The sequence below is a fragment of the Panthera onca genome, chromosome F1 (genome assembly GCF_046562875.1).
Source record: "Panthera onca isolate mPanOnc1 chromosome F1, mPanOnc1 haplotype 2, whole genome shotgun sequence".
Lineage (NCBI taxonomy): Eukaryota > Metazoa > Chordata > Mammalia > Carnivora > Felidae > Panthera > Panthera onca.
The window spans coordinates 7,527,289-7,546,813 of NC_138355.1; the positions used below are offsets into that span (position 1 = coordinate 7,527,289).

A 19,525-nucleotide genomic window follows, 5' to 3' on the forward strand; every position below is an offset into this window, starting at 1 on the left:
TCGGCGGAATTCTACCCATAAGCAAAGGATGTGTGAGTTCTCTCACTTCTTTTTTAAAGTTTATTTATTTTGAGAGAGAGAGACAGCACAAGTGGGGGGAAGGGCAGAGAGAGAGAGAGAGAGAGAGAGAGAGAGAGGGAATCCCAAGCAAGCTCCTTGCTGTCAGTGCAGAGCTTGACGTGGGGCTTGAGTTTATGAACCATGAGATCACAACCTGAGCCGAAACCAAGAGTTGGACGCTTAGCCGACTGGGCTGCCCAGGCGCCCTGACGTGTGAGTTCTCTTAAGAAAGAGTCTGTGGGGATGTGAACGTGTCACACGCCACCGTGATTCATCCATACGATCTAACTGTCGGGGCAAGAGCAGGTAGTACATCAAAGTGTTAAAAATGAAACAAAAGTACAACCTCCTCTGCCCACTGCGCTGCCCGTTGTCATCACGCTCCAGCACGGATCCTGGAGGAATATCAGAAAGTACTCAGTGAAGAGGAGGAAGGAAGAAAACTCACCGGGAAGCCAGTTATCTTGTGCAAATTCCAGCCGTATCTGCCATGATAAGCCAGAGCGATGACGATAAAAAGAGTAGGTACTTTTAGTTGTCTACCCAAGAATGATCTTGAACTCTTTCGAATGAGGGGCTCCGGGCGCGCCGTCTCCCCGCCCTGCCTGCACAGACCACAGCCCGGTCCATGCTCACAACAGATGTCTTTACACAAAAACAGAAACTCAGACATTTCCATCATCACTGATCTGGTGTTCTAGACCCAGAAGTCTCAATGGAGCTAGATCACCCAGAGAGCTTGATACAGTCTAGGAGGAGATTAAGTATCAAGTCAGCTCCCGGGGTCCCGTCCCCCGCAGCGCTGACCCTGAGTTCTCACTACCCTGGAGTAGGGGTCAAGGGCAAGGGCACCTTCTCTCATGGAACTCAGAGCAGGTTTCTGTTTGTTTGTTGCCTTTAAAAATATCATTCTGGGGCGCCTGGGTGGCTCAGTCAGTTAAGCGTCCGACTTCGGCTCAGGTCGCGATCTCGCGGTCCGTGAGTTCGAGCCCCTCGTCGGGCTCTGGGCTGATGGCTCAGAGCCTGGAGCCTGCTTCCGATTCTGTGTCTCCCTCTCTCTCTGCCCCTCCCCCGTTCATGCTCTGTCTCTCTCTGTCTCAAAAATAAATAAAACGTTAAAAAAAATATCATTCTGAATATTAATTTGCTTTCACCGGTAATTTACTTTTACTGCATGGAAACCACAGAAGGCGATCCATACCAGGGGATAAAGCAACACAGAACAACTATAAAGCTCTCCGGGACGACGAGGGAAGGGGAGAGTGATGGGACTCTGGCAGCAGAGGAGGCCCGCCCCACCCCTGCCTCGGCCCCTTGTCAGCCAGCCCCCGATTGCAGCCGTACCACAGCCAGGGACATTTGCATGGACACCACAGGCCTTTCCTGAAGCCAAATGAGTACACAGGAAGTGTGCAGAGAACAAGTCCCAGAACTGGGCTTCGTATCCCTGATCTACCTCAGATCAGGTACGTGACCTTGGGCAGGTGCCTTAGATCTATTTCAGCTTCCTCAGAGGTAAAATAGGGGCGATTACAACAGACCCTTCCCGCAGAGTTGAAAGGAGGTTTTAATATGTTAATACAAGTTTAGCACTCAGAACTGTGCCCGGCACAAGGAAATGGCCAGTCTGTGTTGTATGATCAGGAAAAGAACACTGGGAACAAAGACATAGGGTCTCCCTAGCCACTCTGAAAAGCTGTGCTGTCTCTGGTAATTCTCTTGCCCTCTCTGAATCTCAGTGCCCTCATCTATCTCTCGGGGCTGTTTTAAAGGTCAAGGGAGAGGATACAGGTGAAAGCATCTGCAGACCATAATACACAGATGTGAAAGATCACCCTAGGAGAAGGAGACCCACATCATGGTTCCATCCTTCTATTTGTTTGCCTATGTGATGGTGAGTTTATGTGTCCGTTTGGCTGGGCCAGGGCACCCAGATATTCGGCCAAACACTATTCTGAATGTTTCAGTGTTTTTTTTAGGTGGGATTAACATTTAAATCAGCTAACTATGATTAAAGCAGATTACCGTCCATATCATGGGTGGGCCTCACCTAATCAGTTGAAGCCTTGCTAGAGAAAGAACTGACCTCCCCGGAAGAAGAGGGAATCCTGCCAGCAGACTGTCTTTGGACTTGAACTGCAAGTCTCCCCTGGGTCTCCAGCCTGCTGTCCTCCCCTGCAGGTTCTGGACTTGTCAGCCTCCACAGTTTTTCTCTCTCTGTGTACATATATGCATTGGTATCTGTATATATATATATATATATATATATATATATATATATATATATACACACACACACACACACACACACACACACCCTGCTCTGCTTCTCCGAGAGCCCTAATATACCCACTATTTACCGAGTACCTGTGTAGGATGTGAAGGGGGACAAGAGAGATACGACCCTGCCATCAGGAAGGTTATGGTCAACAGAGATCCATGAAACGCTGAATTAGAGAGACTGTTCATCCAAAGGGTGGTAGGTACAATGGAGAGAAAGTTGGAGCCCCTCAGCAGGGAAATCTTCCCCGAGGGGATGGCATTCCCGTGGTATCCAGAGGATGGGCAGAAACCAGCCAAGCAAAGACCAAGCAGACCTGTAGACAAGAGCAAGCTTTCTGGGGGAGGTGACATCACAGCCTTTTGCTTCCAGCATCCACTCCTGGGCCGGGGTCCCGCATCCACTCCTGCCCACCCAGCGTGTGGCTTGTGCTTGTAACCGAGCCGACAGCCGATTTTGGGGCTGTGTCGCCGGCAGCAGGCTGAATGGCTTTATTTGTTCTGAAGTCTTTTCAGGGCGCTTCCTTTTCCATTTTCTGTAGATCAGGGGACGGAGTGGGAAGCAGGCAGACCAGCAAACCCTGCTCCCGGCTCACCCGTGGGATAAAGCATTCCCAAACTCAGGGGTGGTGGGTATCTGGCCCAAGCTGCTGAAGGAAATAACCCTTGGGAGAAAAGGGTCCCTTTTTTTCCTGCAAAAAGTGTCAAAAGATTCCAGAGGTAACTTCCTGTGGGCTTCCTGTTTTGAGAGAAACGTCCAGCAGCCCCTTGTGTAGTGATGACGGCTGTAGCTGTGCCTGGGTTTATGCAGTGGGTCTACACTGCCTGATCCTATCCTCACAACACACCCGAGGTGCCTGGCCCCCAGCCGCTCCCCCATCAATGCCGGCGAACTGAACTCGCTGCGCGGTGTCAGTCCCCTGCCCCTCCGTCCACACTGGCCTGTCTGCTAAGGTTGCACCTGCACATTGTCACGTACGGGTGGGGTCTTAAATGCGTTGCTCTGGGGTGGGGGTCGGGGGACTGGGTCGCCTGGGAGCATCGGGACGGAGCGGACATGAGCGCTCCTTCCCTTGGTTTACCAGCAGGCTCACTCTTTGGGTAAGAGAGCTGAGTTTGCAAACCTAAGAAGCCAGCACGGGAAGCAGACCGATTTCACCATTACGGGTTTCAGCAAGAAAATGCCTCTGATTGGCCCCAGCCGGCCCAGACTCCACCGACGATTCACTGCTGGTGGTAAGGAGATCTCGGCTCCAAGCAGACGAAATTTCTATCTGAGTAGTTGGCTGTAGCCACGGGGCACAGACCGGACCCAGGGAAGGGGAAAAGAATGTGCGAGGAATTTTGTCCCTGGCACGCATGGCTATTGTAATGGTTCCGCTTCTGGGTGCTTCTGTGGGAAGTCAAATACTCCAACTCAGTGCTGGAATTTAGAAGTCAGTGTTGTGGTCTGCACGTTCGCGTCCGTCCCAAGGTGGACGGTTTTAGGATGGATGGTCTTTGGGGGGTAATTAGGTCATGAGGGTGGAGCCCTCTCGAATGGGATGAGCCCCCTGTAAGAAGAGACAAGAGAGGTTTCTGTCCTGTCTCCCATGGGAGGCACAAGAAGGTGACTGACCGCGTGCACACCAAGAAGAGTGCTCTCACCAGGCTCCAGATCTGCCAGCCTGACCTTGGGCTTCTCAGTCTCCAGAATGGTGAGGAATAAGTTTCTGTTTCAGCCCCCCAGGCAATGGTAGTTTTGCTCAGATGGTATCACAGAGCGCGGGCTAAGACGGACTCGAAAAGTAAGAGGGGGATGAGTAGGCAGAGGACCGTGATTCAGGAACCATTTAACAATCTAAGGGAAATTCGGTTTTGCTTTTAAGAATGTATCAACATGGGGGCGCCTGGGTGGCTCCGTCGGTGAAGCGTCTGACTTCACTCAGGTCATGATCTCGCGGTTCGTGGGTTCAAGCCCCGCGTCGGGCTCTGTGCTGACAGCTCAGAGCCTGGAGCCTATTTGGGATTCTGTGTCTCCCTCTCTCTCTGTCCCTCCCCCACTCGCAGGTAGTCTCTCTCTCTCTCTCTCCCAAAAATAAACATTAAAAAAAAAAGAATGTATCAAAATGATTCTCCCCTTTTACAGTGACACATTTTAGTTCAAGGAAGCATCAGAAAGGAATTCACATGTTTTGTTATGCGAGTCTCAGGAGGCAAGAACATTTCCTACTTGGAGGCACGAAGGAAAACTTTCTAATTAACTCAGCAGTTTGGACTCACCATTTTTTTTATAAAACATTACTATCCATCCCATTTTAATGGGATAATTATGATTAACTTTCCTTTCGGCCATTAGCGAGAGAAAGACCTAGAAAGATACGATGCAAGAAGTGTTGGCTTAAAACAGACCTACTGTTCCCAGGCTCTTGATATCAGTAATTGTCTAATTGTGCTGAGCCTGACCAAAATGCGGTTTTTGCCAAAGAATGATCAAAAGCCTTCTTCTGGCATCATAATCCATCTTATTGGCCTTTGGTTAATTGAGAATGTGGCATTTATTCCAGAGAGAATTCCCTCATTTTAGCTTGTGCTTTCATTCCATAAGTCAGGATGCTAATTAGGATTACAGGTACTCTAGGAGGCCCCAAGCTTATCCAATTACGGCACTGGTTTCTAGCCTTTAAAATGTCTCCTCAGAAAAATCACCTTCGTCTTTCTCAATGCTCACCTGTGCGCGCACACACACACACACACACACACACACACACGTGCTAGCACATGCCTACCATCTCAATAATATGTAAAAAACAAACAAACAAACAACCCTGAAAAAAGTCAGTAGGATTGAGGCTGAAGATACAAAATAGGGAATAAGATTAAAAATCTCTCATTCTGCCTTCAAGGCTTCATGACTGATCATCCTCCTAGGTTGAAACTCGCCCAGAGATGTTCCTTCTGCAGGATGGCCAAGAACATCAGCGTCTGGAGAACTTCACGTCCCTGGAGCTTTGACCGGGTCTTCAGAAGACCCCCACTCTTCAGCTAAAGCAGACAGGAGTTCAGAGAACTGGAAAATGTGGAAGCTCTATGAAGAAAATGGACATACAAATCTCTTCCCCTTCCTGTGCCCTGAAGGCTACAATAACGGGCCGAGATAGAAGACAGATAACTCTGAGCCGCAGGACCCAACTATTCGTCCCTGTTCACCCACGAATCCTTTTATCCGGTTTGTTCTGTGTAGATATCCCAGGCAAAGAGAGGCCCAAATGGAGTGTTTTATATTAAGTAACACGCCCGCCCATCCGTAATCAGATCTAACGAAGCTGAAACGTGCTTGCTTAACCCTTCTCGTTTTCCATCTGATAATGAAGACAAAGGAACATTACCTCCATACAAGGTGACCAGCGGTCTTAGGGGCAGTCACACTAGTAATGAAAAACCAAAATGGCGCCCCACTTTCCTTACACATGTTTGACCATGACCCTTTCTGCCGTGGCCTTTAACGGAGAATGTCTCCTAATACTTCCCTTTCGTTGGCAACAATGAAAGCTGCTAATTGGAGAGTGGCATGGCAGGAGCTGTGGACAAAAGTCCCCATGACTGAGGCTATTTGGGTTTGCTCCAGAATCAGCTTGGCCCTTGGAGGGGCCCCAAGAGTGTCTGGGATGGGGCAGGCCCAGAGCTGGGAGGGCGCCGGGACCGCGAGGAAACCTCTGCATGGGGTGCTGGGGGGGAAGGACCTGGCAAGATTCATGAGTCTGAATGTTTTCTCCAAGCCTCCTTTCTCTTTCAGATGCAGACTGGAAGAGGGGTCAGAATAAGTAAGAAAGGAAGGACAGAAAACCAAACTCCAACTACAAGAGCTTAGCAGACTCCAGCAAAACCAACAGAGCACAGACAAGAACTGTAATTAGGGAGGGGAAGGTCACACGAGTTTACTCCCCAGAAGAGCTGACAACTTAATTTACGAAGCTTTCAGGCTGGCCATGTGATGAATTATTTTGTATTATTTATGCAGTATTATCTATGCATCCCTTCCCCCCACTCCCCCCCCACCCCGGCTCTCCAAAGTAGAGAACTCACAAGTCACTTTCCCCATGTATAGCATTTAAGGACAGAGCAGTCACTGGTGAGTGAGTAGTAGGATCCAGAATTTTCCATCACATTTGAATTCTTTATTTTGTATACATTCTCAAAATGAATGTCAAAGGCTGGCTCAAGTCTTTCCTGTTTTCTCCGACAGCTTTGGGATGAGGAATGGTAGAAGCAGGAAGGAGAAATTTGACAATCTGCATTCTGTTTAAATAACCCGGACCCTGGTGGGCTGGAAGGCGTGAAATTCTCCTCCACATAAACTGTCATCACTTCCTAAACAAGGGAGGGATACGCCAGCCATTTCTACCTGTTGAATACATAAGAGCTACCTTAGTACCTTTTAAAAATCTTATTTTAGGGACGCCTGGATGGCTCAGTCGGTTTGGCCTCGACTTCTGCTCAGGTCACGATCTCACGGTTCGGTTCGTGAGTTCGAGCCCCACGTCGGGCTCCGTGCTGACAGCGTGGAGCCTGCTTGGGATTCTCTCTCCCCCTCTCCCTCTGCCCCTCCCCTGTTCGCATGCTCGATCTCTCTCTTTCTTTCTCTCTCTCAAAATAAATAAACTTAAAACAAATTTTTAAAAATCTTATTTTAATCAATTTTTTCTATCTCGTTGGTTTCATCTTGTACTCAGAATGTCAGTTGGAAAGGAATCTGGGCTTCCTCTTCAGGAGAGTGTCACAGGGTTTAGTACAGGCACACCTCATTTTATTGTGGTTCACTTTGTTGTACCTCACAGACACTTAATACAAATTGAAGGAACGTGGAGCCCCCGTGCCAAGCAAGTCTACTGGCACCATTTCTCCAACAGCAGCTGCTCACTGCCCGTCTCTGTGCCACATTTTGGTATTTCTCACAATATCTCTAACTTTTTCATTACCATACTGGTTACGGTGACCTGCGATCAGCGATCTCTGTTACTACTGTAATTGGGGTACCACAAACTGTGCCCATACAAGATGGCGAACTAATCAATAAATATCGGGTGTATTCTGACAGCTCCACCGACTGGCTATTCCCCATCTCTCTGCTCTCCTCGGGCCTATTCCCCGAGACACATTAATATCGAAAGTAAGCCAGTTAATAACCCTACGGTGGCCTCTGTGTGTTCAAGTGAAGGGAAGGGTCACATGTCTCTCGCCTTAAATCAAAAGCTAGAAATGGTGAAGCTGAGAGCTGATAGAGAGAAAGCCAGGCCTCGTGCACCAAGCAGCGAGCCAAGCTGTGGATGCAAAGGGAAAGTTCTTGAAGGAAATTACAACTGCTACTCCGGGGAACACACGAATGACAAGACAGCGAAACAGCCGTACCGCCGACGCGGACGAAGCGTCCGTGGTCCGGACGGAAGAGCCAACAGCCACGACATTCCCTTAAGCCACAGCCTGACCCAGAGCAGGGCCCTGGCTCCCTTCAAGTCTGTGAAGGTTCAGAGAGGGAGGAAGCCGCAGAAGAGAAGTCTGAGCTGGCAGAGGCTGGGTCACGAGGTTGAAGGGAAGAAGCCGTCTCCGTAAAAGTACAGGGTGAGGAAGCAAGTCCGATGGAGAAGCTGCAGCAAGTTCTCCAGAAGGTCCAGCCGAGAGAATTAATGAGGGGACTACACTCAACAACAGGTTTCAGTGTAGACAGAACAGCCTCACACTGGAAGACGCCATCTAGGACTTTCATGGCTGGAGAGGAGTCCGTGCCTGGCTTCAAAGCCTCAAAGGACAGGCTGACTCTCTTGTGAGGGGCTAATGCAGCCGGTGAGGACTTTAACTTGAATCCTACGTCCATGTGGCATTCCAAAAATCCCCGGGCCCTTACGAACTATGCTACATCTACTCTGCCTGTGCTCTAGAAATGGACCAAGGCCTGGATGACAGCACATCTGTTTACAGCATGGTTTACTGAATATTTCAAGCCCATTGTTGAGACCTACTGCTCAGAAAAAAGAATTCTTTTAAAACATGACTGCTCAGGGGCGCCTGGGTGGCTCAGTCGGTTCAGCGTCCAACTTCAGCTCAGGTCATGATCTCATGGTCCGTGAGTTTGAGCCCCGCGTCGGGCTCTGTGCTGAGGCTCAGAGCCTGTGCTCAGAGCCTGGAGCCTGCTTCAGATTCTGTGTCTCCCTCTCTCTCTGACCCTCCCCCGTTCATGCTCTGTCTCTCTCTGTCTTAAAAATAAATAAACATTAAAAAAAATTAAAAAAAAAAAAACATGATTGCTCATTGACAGACAATGCACCAGTTCACCCAAGAGCTCTGATGGACACGGACGAGATTCAGGTTGAATTCATGACTGTTGACACGACATCCATTCTAAGCCCATGGATCAAAGTTTCAGGTCTTGAAAACATACGTTTTGTAGCACCACAGCTGCGGTCGACAGTGATTCCTCTGCTGGATCTGGGCAAAGTAAACTGAAAGCCTTCTGGGAAGGATTCACCATCCTAGACACCATTAAGAATACTTGTGATTTGTGGAAAGAAGTCAAAGTACCAGCATTCACAGGGCTTTGGAAGAAGTTGGTTCCAGCCCTCAAGATGCCCCTTCAAGACGTCAGGGGAGGGAGCCCCTGCAGCTGTGGTGGAAACAGCAAGGGAACCGGGGTCAGAAGTGGGGGCTGCAGACGGGACCGAAGGCCTGCGATCTCCTCGTCAAACCTGATCGGATGCGCACATGGTTTCTGGAGGTGGAAGGTCCTCCCGGTGAAGACGCTGGGCAGACCGTTGAAATGACAACGGAGGATTCGGAACAGGACATCAGCTGAGCCGATAAGGCAGCGGCAGGGTCTGAGGCAGGACTCCAGTCCCGAAAGAAGTTACGCCAGGGGTCAGATGCGATCAGGCCGCGTCGCGTGTTCCAGAGACTTCGCTCATGAAAGCAAGAGTCCAGCGATGAGGTGACCTTGTCTCATTTTCAGAAACTGCCCCAACCCCAACCTTCAGCCCCACCACCCTGACCAGTCAGCAGCCGCCAACAGGGAGGCAAGACCCTCCAGCAACAAGATCACGACTCACTGGAAGCTCAGATGTTAGCAGTTTTTAGCAATAAGTATTTTTTAATTAAGGTATGTGTGTATGTACATTGTTGATTTAGACCCAATGTTACTGCACACCTAATAGACTACGGTATCATGTAAACGTAACTTTCATATGTACTGGGAAACCCAAAACATACATTTGGCCAACTTGATTGTGATCTCCGCTTTACTGCAGTGGGCTGGAACCAAACCCGCAGTATGTCTGAGGTGTGCCTGCAACCAAATGACTTCTACCGTGGAAAGGTTTATAAATCTGTAAAAGAAAAATAGCCTGCACGAAAGAGGTCATGTGGTTCTTTTATTTTTTCTATGCTAGGAGTTTACACATCAAACAAGAGACAGTTGAGAATTCTGCTAAATCTAGACAATATAGAACCTGGTGGTGACACTGGCCAAGCAGCGTGTCCGTGTGTGTGTGTGTGTGTGTGAGCGAGCAGGAGACAGAGAGACAGAGAGAGATTATTTACAGAACATACCTTTTAATAGAGGTCAAGATATGATGTTACTGGGTTTGCAAAACAATGCTGAATGAAATACACACAACTTAAAACCAAGGGCTTAGAAGAACAGAGTTATGGCCCAGCATTTACAGCAGAAGAGAAATAATGCAGCCAGACAAGCAAGTCTATTTCTAAGTCCCAACTCCTAGGACTCTGCCAAGTCGCCTGCCTTTGGGCCGCACTGCCCCAGGAAGAGAAATCTCAGGAGGCACTCGAGAGACGCACAGACGGTTGCGGACAGATGGTGACGGGGGGGCCACCCCCCAGGATGCCTAGTCTTAGCAGGGATCCTCAGGGGCAGGAAACGGCACAGAAGTAGTGGCTGAGTCTGCTGCCAGGCAAACATCTTCATGGGAGCCTCGAGTTCCCGGAGATCAGGACACCCCCCACTTCCTTTGCAGGGAGGCGCCCAGAATGGCCACCCTGCTCCCCTGTAGTGTGCCCTCCTGGGGCACCCACGGCGGTACTTGGGACACGGTACCTCTATAGACACTCGCTGAGTAAATCAACTATGACACGTCCTCCCCACCTGTCCCCGCTTCATTTGCCACGATTCCCCTCCAAGTTTCTCCATCCAATTTTGGGCGATCACTCCATCGTTCGCAGTGTGGGTTCTCTTGCTGAGAGCACCCACCTATACGAGCAGTCTTACGTCCCCAAAACACGATGGGGGAACACAGGCTGAGCGCTCAACATTCCAGCTTTGGAGGCACTCCTGGGGGTCCTGAAGGGGAAAGGAGGGTCCTTTCCCCTCATGCTTCCTGGATTTCCCTCCAGGTATTCTCCTGGGAAGAGGAGAATTAGCCAGGTACTGGTGGATTGCTGGCCTCACCACCGAGACCATTGCCAGTACCGTTACCGCTCTCACCTTCGAGTGTTACGCACAGGGGGCGCCTGGGGGGGCTCAGTCGGTTGAGCGTCCGACTTCGGCTCAGGTCGTGATCTCGCGGTCCGTGAGTTCAAGCCCCACGTTGGGCTCTGTGCGGACAGCTTGGAGCCTGGAGTCTGCTTCGGATTCTGTGTCTCCCTCTCTCTCTGCCCCTCCCCCACTCGTGCTCACTCTCTCTCTCTCTCTCAGAAATAAATAAACATCAAAAAAAATTTTTTTTTAAGCGATACGCACAGGAGGCATGGCTGCAAAGCCGCACGCTCGGTGAGTTCAACAGGTAATGTAATTTGCTCTAGAAGCTTGTAATCCAAGACAGAGCTCTGGCATGAAGCTGTGACAACAAACGAATGAACCTGAAACATGGACGTTAATTAATTGTGCAAACAAATTTCCTGAGGAGCACGTACTGACTTACGGGAAGGAGCCATTTTCGAACAGATTAGAGGTATCATTTACATATAAGCCAAATCAATGAAATATAAACAGGCACTAAGCTTCCCTCATCCACGAATCACCTCTATCTGTTCATTAAGGATGTGTCTACAAGACCGCTTAGTATCGTTTTGTTGATATTACTCGCAAGTTAGAATTATTTTAAGGCTGCGATGCCAACTTTTCCTTAAAGCAGATTGTCCTTCGTTTTGGTCCAAATTGGTGAGATTTTTTTCCTTTTTTTTTTTTTTTAAGTTTATTTTGAGAGAGAGAGAGAGAGAGAGAGAGAGAGAATCCTAAGCAGGCTCTGCGCCGTCAGCACAGAGCTCGATGCGGGGCTGGACCTCAGGAACCGCGAGATCACGACCAGAACCGAGATCCAGAGTCGGACACCTAACCGACCGAGCCACCGAAGCGCCTGAAATTACTGAGACTTCTAAGACTGACTGGAATAAATGCACCAGGTTGAAAGTGCTGGAAGGAGCGGCCTCTGCCTTGTCTGTCCCTGACTGCAAGCCTAGTGCCCGGCACTGTGCCTGACACGTAATAGGCGCTCAACAAGCATCTGCAGTTTGCCAACGCGCACACCCGGGGCCGACGACGCCCAGACGTTTTCTGTGTTGTGTGTCTGCTGTACGTCAGCTCCAGACACGCTGAAGTTACTGCAAACCCTGCGGCCTCCAGAGGAGCTTTTGCCCTGAAGCAGTGCCCAGCGGCCACACTGACTCTGGGAGGAGGGTCCGGGTTGCTTCTGGCATGGTCCCCGCCATGGAGCGCCTCTGGTCTCCCTGTGTGTCTGCCCTTGGCCGCTCCTGCTACCCTTTCTCTCCCAGCCGTGACTCGGCAAAGGGAAGTGTGGCCTTCTCCCCTGGATCAAGGCAACTGGATCCCACGGTTATTTGGCTGCCCCCGTGGCCCCAATGCATTCTTGTCCCCACCCCAAAGTGTTAAAGATCATGCATACCTCGTGGCAGCCCAGTGAGACCGCAGAAAACAAAGTGGCTGTAGGTGTTGACTTCCGGGCTTGAGTCAGGAGGAACCCGAAAATCTCTTACCCCCTGGGGGGCCTCAGTTATCTTCTTCACTAAACCCACAGGCCTGGGAAACGCTCCCGGGTCTCCTGAGGGAGTCCTCGTGTGGTTGAGGCACGAGAGGTCAGGGTTGAGCGGGGCTTGCGCCCCACCCCCACCTCAGGTTTAAAGAATTAAGCGGCTTCTGGCGATTCAATCAAGCTTCTCAACTTCGCCCATGCTGATTTATATACAACACTTACTATTTATTCTATTTTCAATTCTGCTGTACTTCTAACTCGACTTCGTCCAGGGGCAGTTCGGCTCCAGCATTCAAGTTCCAAACTCCTCTTAGCAAAACAGAAGCCCGCGTACGCTTAAAAAATGGGTCAGGTGGTAAATTTTATGTGACGTGTTAGCTTTTCCACGATTAAAAAGAAAAGACGCGATTTTAAAGCCCTGCATTACCCGCCCTCCTCAGAAGGCAGCATGTCAACCATCCATGATGACCTCCGTGAGGGTGTCACTGTCCCCCCTCAGCAGGTGTCCCCTCTACGAGTCCTTCCCTAGAGAGAGATCCCAACCCGCAGGGTTTTCTCTGTCTCCTTCCTGGCTGGTGAGGCGAGGGCAGCCCTACAGCCCTTGTTCCCTACTCTACTTCTGGGCCTGGGGGGAACCGTCGGGAAAATTCCAGAACCGCATACATTCCGCTGGAGTAAGCATTGCTCCGTTCAAAACAATCTTCCAGTTTATACACGGTCGGGAAGAGGAACACGGCAAGTTCATGTCTTCCCGAGGCGGATGGTGAAGTTGGGGGGGTGGGGGTGGGAGAGCACGGAGGAGGGGAGGAGGCAGAGAAGCAGTGAGGAGAGGAAGGCGTGGCCAAGAAAGAAGGGGCAGAGGGCCCCACGGTGAGTTCCAGAAGGCCGGTGAGTTGCGGGAAGACCAGGCACCTGGAACGGCCGTGACTGGGGGTCCAGGGAAAAAGGGAATCAGCGACCGCGCAAGCTCGGTCCTCACAGTACAGCAGCCAAGCCTTCAGCCAGACCTGCAGCGTTCCAGAAAGAAGGCGGTGGCAGATCGCGTTAAGCGCGCAAGGCACCGGCGGGGTCGTGTGCCCCGTCCCACTTCTGACGAAGACGAAAGAAACACAGCAGCCACCTTTCCTCAGCTAAATGTTTTCCTGAGTCTCGGCTTATTCTCCATCTGAAGAGCAGAGTGTGAGTAGTTCACCCAGACACCCACGTCGGCACCGAGAGTCTGGGGGTGGTGTCTGAAAGCGAAGTTTTCGAAGCAGCCTCCGCCTGCTGCCCTCTGTGTCTTTGTTTACTTCACACGGCTACAGATCTGTTGACACTGCCCGGCTGCCTGTGTCCTGCCCAAACCCAATCAGATCGCGAACACTCTCATGGTCTCCACTGGCCACGTCATACATGGGACTGAAGAAAAGCTGACGGTACTTCCGAGTGAATTGCATTTTGACCCCTGAGCTCCCTGGTCACCCCCTTGTGTTAACAAACCAACTGGGCTCCTCGTCCTCTGCTTTCGCCTCGATGCGCAACCCGCCCCACCGCCCAGCACCTACCTTGCCCAGGCCTGGCGTGTCCTTCACCTTGTTGACGGCCCGCAGCAGACAGGGCGGGGCCGGGGGAGGGCAGGTCTGCAGGATGCCACTGAAGCTGGTGGCAAAGAGCGGGGGCTCGGCCACAGAAGACGTGGAAGGCCGGTGTTTCTTCTTTTTGGAAGACAGATTTAACTTCTGGGCGGCCCTGGAAGGAAAAATGCAGAAAAGGGCCAGTAAGGAGAAAAGTATGGTCCAATCAGATATGCTAGGGTTACTTTATTTCCTTGCTCTCTCTCTCGCTCTCTGTCTCTGTCTCTGTTTTTAAATTTTATTTGAGAGAGAGCCTTTCTCTCTCTTTTTAAATTTTATTTGAGAGAGAGAGAGAGAGAGAGAGAGACAGAGAGAGACAGAGGATTTGAGCAGGCTCCACACTCAGCGGGGAACCCCATGCGGGGCTCATTCCAACGACCCTGGGATCATGACTTGAGCTGAAATCCAGAGTTGGACGCTCCACCGACTGAGCCACCCAGGTGCCTCGTGTTTTCTTTCTCTTAAAGAGCCCCTCGTTCTTCCTGAATCCTGACAGTTCCCTGTTCATCCTCTGGGTGCTTGCCAGCAGCCCCATCGCGGCAACGACCCTCATGAGCTACCCAATCGCTCACACAGAAGAAAAATGCCATAAAAGTGCACGGCTCTTGCAATCACGATTTACAAAGGGGAGTTTGTTATCTACACTCAGCCTCAGCATGGACAAAGCTGGTCATCTCTGGGGATAAAACAGCACCCGTTAGGTTAATCGTCCCATAGCTTCTCTGGCACAAACTCGAGTGTGAGAGACCTCATGAGCTATTTAGAGATTCTAACAATTCCAAGCCAGCCTGATGACGATCTACAAGGTGACCAAGGAAGGCATGCTCTGTGCCTGGTGGTGGAAGAAAACGGCCCAATGCGATGGGGAAACATAAGTCAACCTGGTTTCAGAAACAGAACACCAAATCAGAATGAAGTCCAGCCAGGGTAAATGGTGCTGCTTGAGAGTAGGGGCTCCTTGGGTGGAAACCAGGCTCTCTGCGGGGTGGTCTTTCGATATAAAACGCAATTCACTGGGCAAGCACCAGGGAGTGAGGGTCAGAGCCAGCAAACTTGGCACAGAGCCTGCAGATGGGGAACAGTGAGGGGGTGGGGTGGGAGTGGGGGGGTTGCCAACATTGTTAATAACATCTACTGTTCATGTCACGTCCCCGACCATTCAAATGCTCTGCAACACTTCCTCTTACAGTGAAACGAGGCGAGTGGCCACAAGGCAGAGGCATTTCAGAGACTCTAACATATTCGCTTCTGGATGAATTCTTGGTGTTTTCACACTGTACTTGTGTTGGACGAATTCCAATTGCCTCATCCAATGGTATTAAACGTTTGAGCTGCTGTTTAAAACAACCAGACTACCATGACCTTGTTCGACAGACCAAAACCTCCTAATCCATCCACTGTCAGCTGCCTGACAGGTCACCAGTGACGCAGGTCAAGGAGACAGAATCATCATCGCCTGCACCTCCTCCCATCCCCCATCTTACTGATCGGGAATAGTTAGTTTTAATCTTGGGTCGGTAATTATCATCCTCTGGCAAATCTCTTGAGCTACAAAATCGCCACGGTGCAAATACAGCCACCAGGAATCATCACTTCAAAGTTTGTATGTTCTTAGCTGTAAACCCAAAAATCTTCACGAGAGTGAAATACAGGGGAGTGGGTTACGTGAGGAACAGGAGGGCGGAGCCCCGACGCCCTGTGCCCCACCTGGAGATCTAACAGACATCTTGCACTTGAAGACCGAATTCATGATCTTTTCCTGAAAAGCTGTATGCCCTCAGCCTTCCCTCTTTCAGAAAATGGCGATTCCACCCGTGCAATGGCCCCGACGCCTCTGACTCCTCTTTCTCTCACACCAGCCAGCCGACCCATCAGGAAACCTTATTGGCTGTGACTTCAGAATAGGTCCGTGATGTACTACCTCTCATCACCTTTACTGCTCCTGTCTCCCTCTGAGCCACTAAGCTCTCTTGCCTGGATTCCTAAAATAGTCTCCTACTTTGTCTCCCTTCCTCTGTTGCCCCCCACCCCTAGCCCCTGCTGTGCAGTCTATTTTCCACACAGTTGTCAGAGTGGTTCTGTTAAAACATAACTGCTCAAAACCTTCCTTTTGCTTCTTATCTCATAGTAAAAGCCAAGTAATTACAGGGGCCTAGAAGGCCTCACATATATCCTCCCTCATATCTCAGACCACCTTTCCTACTATTCTCGTCTTCAGTTACTCTGATCCAGCCATACTAGCCTCCAGATACTCCTGATACACTCCAGCCACAGGGCCTTTGCACAGGCTCCTGCCTTGGCCTGGAATGCTCTGCCCCAGGTAGAGCTAGGTACATGGTTTCCTCCCTTACCTCCTTTAAATCTTTCTTCAAATGTTACCTCATCAATGAACCTACCCTGTGCACCACGGCGGACTGTACTTTCCAAAATGGCTGCACCGATATATATCTCATCTCTTACACTCTTCCTATGACACGTCATTGACATATCTCCATTGACAGGCATGGTCTATTTTCCTTCTCTTTCAACCCCAGTGGAACTTTGACATGGTCTTGAACCCAGAATATGGTGGGAATGATCCAAGTTTGGGTCGTAACAGACAATATGGCTGCTACCGGCTCTCTTGCCCTGGGAACCCAGCCCCCATGTTGTGAGGAAGCACAAGCCACACAGAAACGGCCACGCAGAGGAGAGCTGAGGGCTCCAGTCAACAGCCGGCGTCAACTACCAGACGTCTGAATAAATGAGCCTTTAGATGATTCCAGGGGCCATACTTCAAGTCTTCCAGCTGAGGCCCAAGGCATTGTGGGCAGAGATGACCCATCCCAACTATGTCTTGTCCCAAATTTCTGAACTCCAGAGACCATGAGGGATAATAAGTGATCACTGTTGCTTTATGCCACTAAGTTTTTGGGGTAACTGGTTGCACAGCTATAGTAAATGAACCACGACCTTGCCCCCAATCTCCTCATTTCCGTTATCCTGCCTGCCTTAGCCACCCACCCCCTGCATGGCACTTACTGCCTTCTAATACAGCAGGTGACTTACTCAGTATTCATGTTGGTTGTTAATTGTCTGTTTCCTGTCTATAATGTAGATCCTGGCAGGGCCAAAGAAGCATATGTATATGCTGAATGAATGAATGAATGAATGAAGACCCAAAGAATTGGGGATATTTAGCCTGGGGAATATAAACCAGGAGAAAAGGGAGGGAAGAGTATTTTTTTTTTAAAGTCTAAAAAAATTAATAGGGGCGCCTGGGTGGCTCAGTTGTTTAAGCGTACGACTTCAGTCCAGGTCATGATCTCACAGTCTGTGGGTTCAAGCCCCACATCGGGCTCTGTGCTGACAGCTCAGAGCCTGGAACCTGCTTCGTATTCTGTGTCTTCCTCTCTCTCTGACTCCTCCCCACTCATGCTCTGTCTCTCTCTCAAAAATAAATGCACATTAAAAAAAATTTTTTAATGAATACATGCTATGTAGCAGGAGGTATTTTTCAAACAAGAATGCCAGATAACTTCACAGGCTATCTTTCTGAATCTCAGAAAACCTGGTGAAGAAAATAATAGCGCTCCTATCTCACAAAGAAATGAGACTTAAAGAGTCAAACCCAGCGTCTTTTTAGTACCTGACCTGAATCTGAACACCCAGCTTCTTCAGATGCTGAGTAGAGATAATGGGCAAGTTACTTCAATTCTGATGTTTATAATGTATACAAAGTGTCTCCAGAGCACCTGGCATGTGCTTGGCATTCAATCATACGACCATCGTCCCTATTATAAATGTTATCATTTCTGCATAGTAAGACACAGCAAAAACAGTGCCTACCGTTACAGGCTTTTTATGAAAATTAAGATTGCACGTGCAGTGTTCAGTAACAGGAAGTTCTTTTTTTTTGTCTTTTTTTTAAAGTTTATATATTTGTTTTGAGTTGGGGGGGAGGGGCAGAGACAGAGGGAGAGAGAATCCCAAGCAGGCTCCACACTGCAAGCGCAGAGCCCAGTGCAGGGCTTGATCTCACTATCCTGAGATCATGACCTGAGCTGAAATCAAGAGTTGGATGCTGAAGTGACTGAGCCCCCCAGGCCCCCCAGGAGGTTTAACAGACGGTCCTTTGAAGGGTTATAGGCAGTGAGGCTAAGACTGAATCTAGGTCTCCCTGCCCCATGTTGCACCACACCATCTCTTACCAGGCAGGTAAAACAGAAAGGCATAACTGGGTTTATAAGTATAGTGATATCTTTCCAGAAATTAGAGTAACCCATTAGTAATGGGTGTGCTTCGCGAAATAGTGAGCTCTTTGCCAATGGAAGCATCCAGATAGTAGTTAGAAAGGCACTTCCAGGGGACACCAGGGGAAAGAATGTGTGCATTGGGAAAATCAGATGATGTCCAAAATCTCTTCCAAGATTCTGAGGCAATTCCTGGAAACGCTAGTCCTTTTAGGGAAGCCGTGGTTGGCTTCCATGCAGAAAAACAGAAATGGGGGGAATCCTTTTGCGAACGCATTGAAAAATTCCTTTCTGTTTGAAACACGCATTTGAAATAAATACCCTTAGAGAACGCCAGAATTTGAAAGATTAATAAAAGCCATAGTTTACAGCCTTATATTCTAGAAGGACATTTTATTTTAATTTTGACATCGTTATAACCAGCTGTTTGATCTGTCTTACGTGTTCCAATTTCTTGCAAGTCAGTAGCTTCCACTCCTACTGTGTAGCACTCCAATGACAGGCAGAGAGGAGAAGGTTAAGGTACAGAAATCACTCATGGATAATTGTATTATCAGTGACATAAAGGAGAGGCAGTCATGAGAGAACAGAAAGAGTGAAGACATTTTGGCTAGACGTGTATTTTGTGTAATTAATGCCTTACAAGTTCTTTCTTCCGACGGAGAAAAACAAATGAGTAGGTTGTCTTACAAGATTTCAAACAACAACAAAAAAAGCCCTCCTTAAAACACAATTATAAGCAATATTTACTTGTCTTGTTCTTACCATGGATAATATCATATACTACCTCAAGCTATTCATCCCGGTACACATCTTTAAATATTGATGATCTTCATTTACTTCTCTGTGCCTTATTTCTTTTATTTCTTTTTTATTTATTAACAACATTTTAATGCTTATTTATTTTTGACACAGAGAGAGAGAGACAGAGCATGAGCGGGGGAGGGGCAGAGACAGACGGAGACACAGAAACCGAAGCAGGCTCCAGGCCCCGAGCTGTCAGCACAGAGCCCGACGCGGGGCTTGAACCCAGGAACCACGAGATCATGACCTGAGCCGAAGTCGGACGCTCAACCAACTGAGCCACCCAGGCGCCGCTCTGTGCCTTATTTCAAGAAAAGAAGAGAGCCTCCCTAACAGGATGAAATTAATATTTACTGAATACCTGTCAAGAAAGTGGTGCTGGGGCGCCTGGGTGACTCAGTCTGTTAAGCGTCCAACTTCGGCTCAGGTCATGATCTTCTGGTCCGTGGGTTTGAGCGCTGCGTAGGGCCCTGTGCTGACAGCTCAGAGCGTGGAGCCTGCTTCGGACTGTGTCTCCCTCTCTCTCTGCCCCTCCCCCACTAGTGCTCTGTTTCTCAAAAATGAA

The 19,525-nt window shown here is 49.4% G+C and overlaps 1 protein-coding gene across 2 annotated transcripts in view; it reads right to left on the reverse strand.

The window, feature by feature from the left end:
• KIF26B (kinesin family member 26B) overlaps nt 1-19,525 on the reverse strand; it is a 464,521-nt gene that overhangs the window by 125,032 nt on the left and 319,964 nt on the right. For both annotated transcript variants that reach the window (XM_060644891.3, XM_060644893.3), the window contains one exon: nt 13,856-14,039. In XM_060644891.3, coding sequence (XP_060500874.3) covers nt 13,856-14,039 — 184 coding nt within the window. The remainder of the gene's footprint in view (nt 1-13,855; nt 14,040-19,525) is intronic.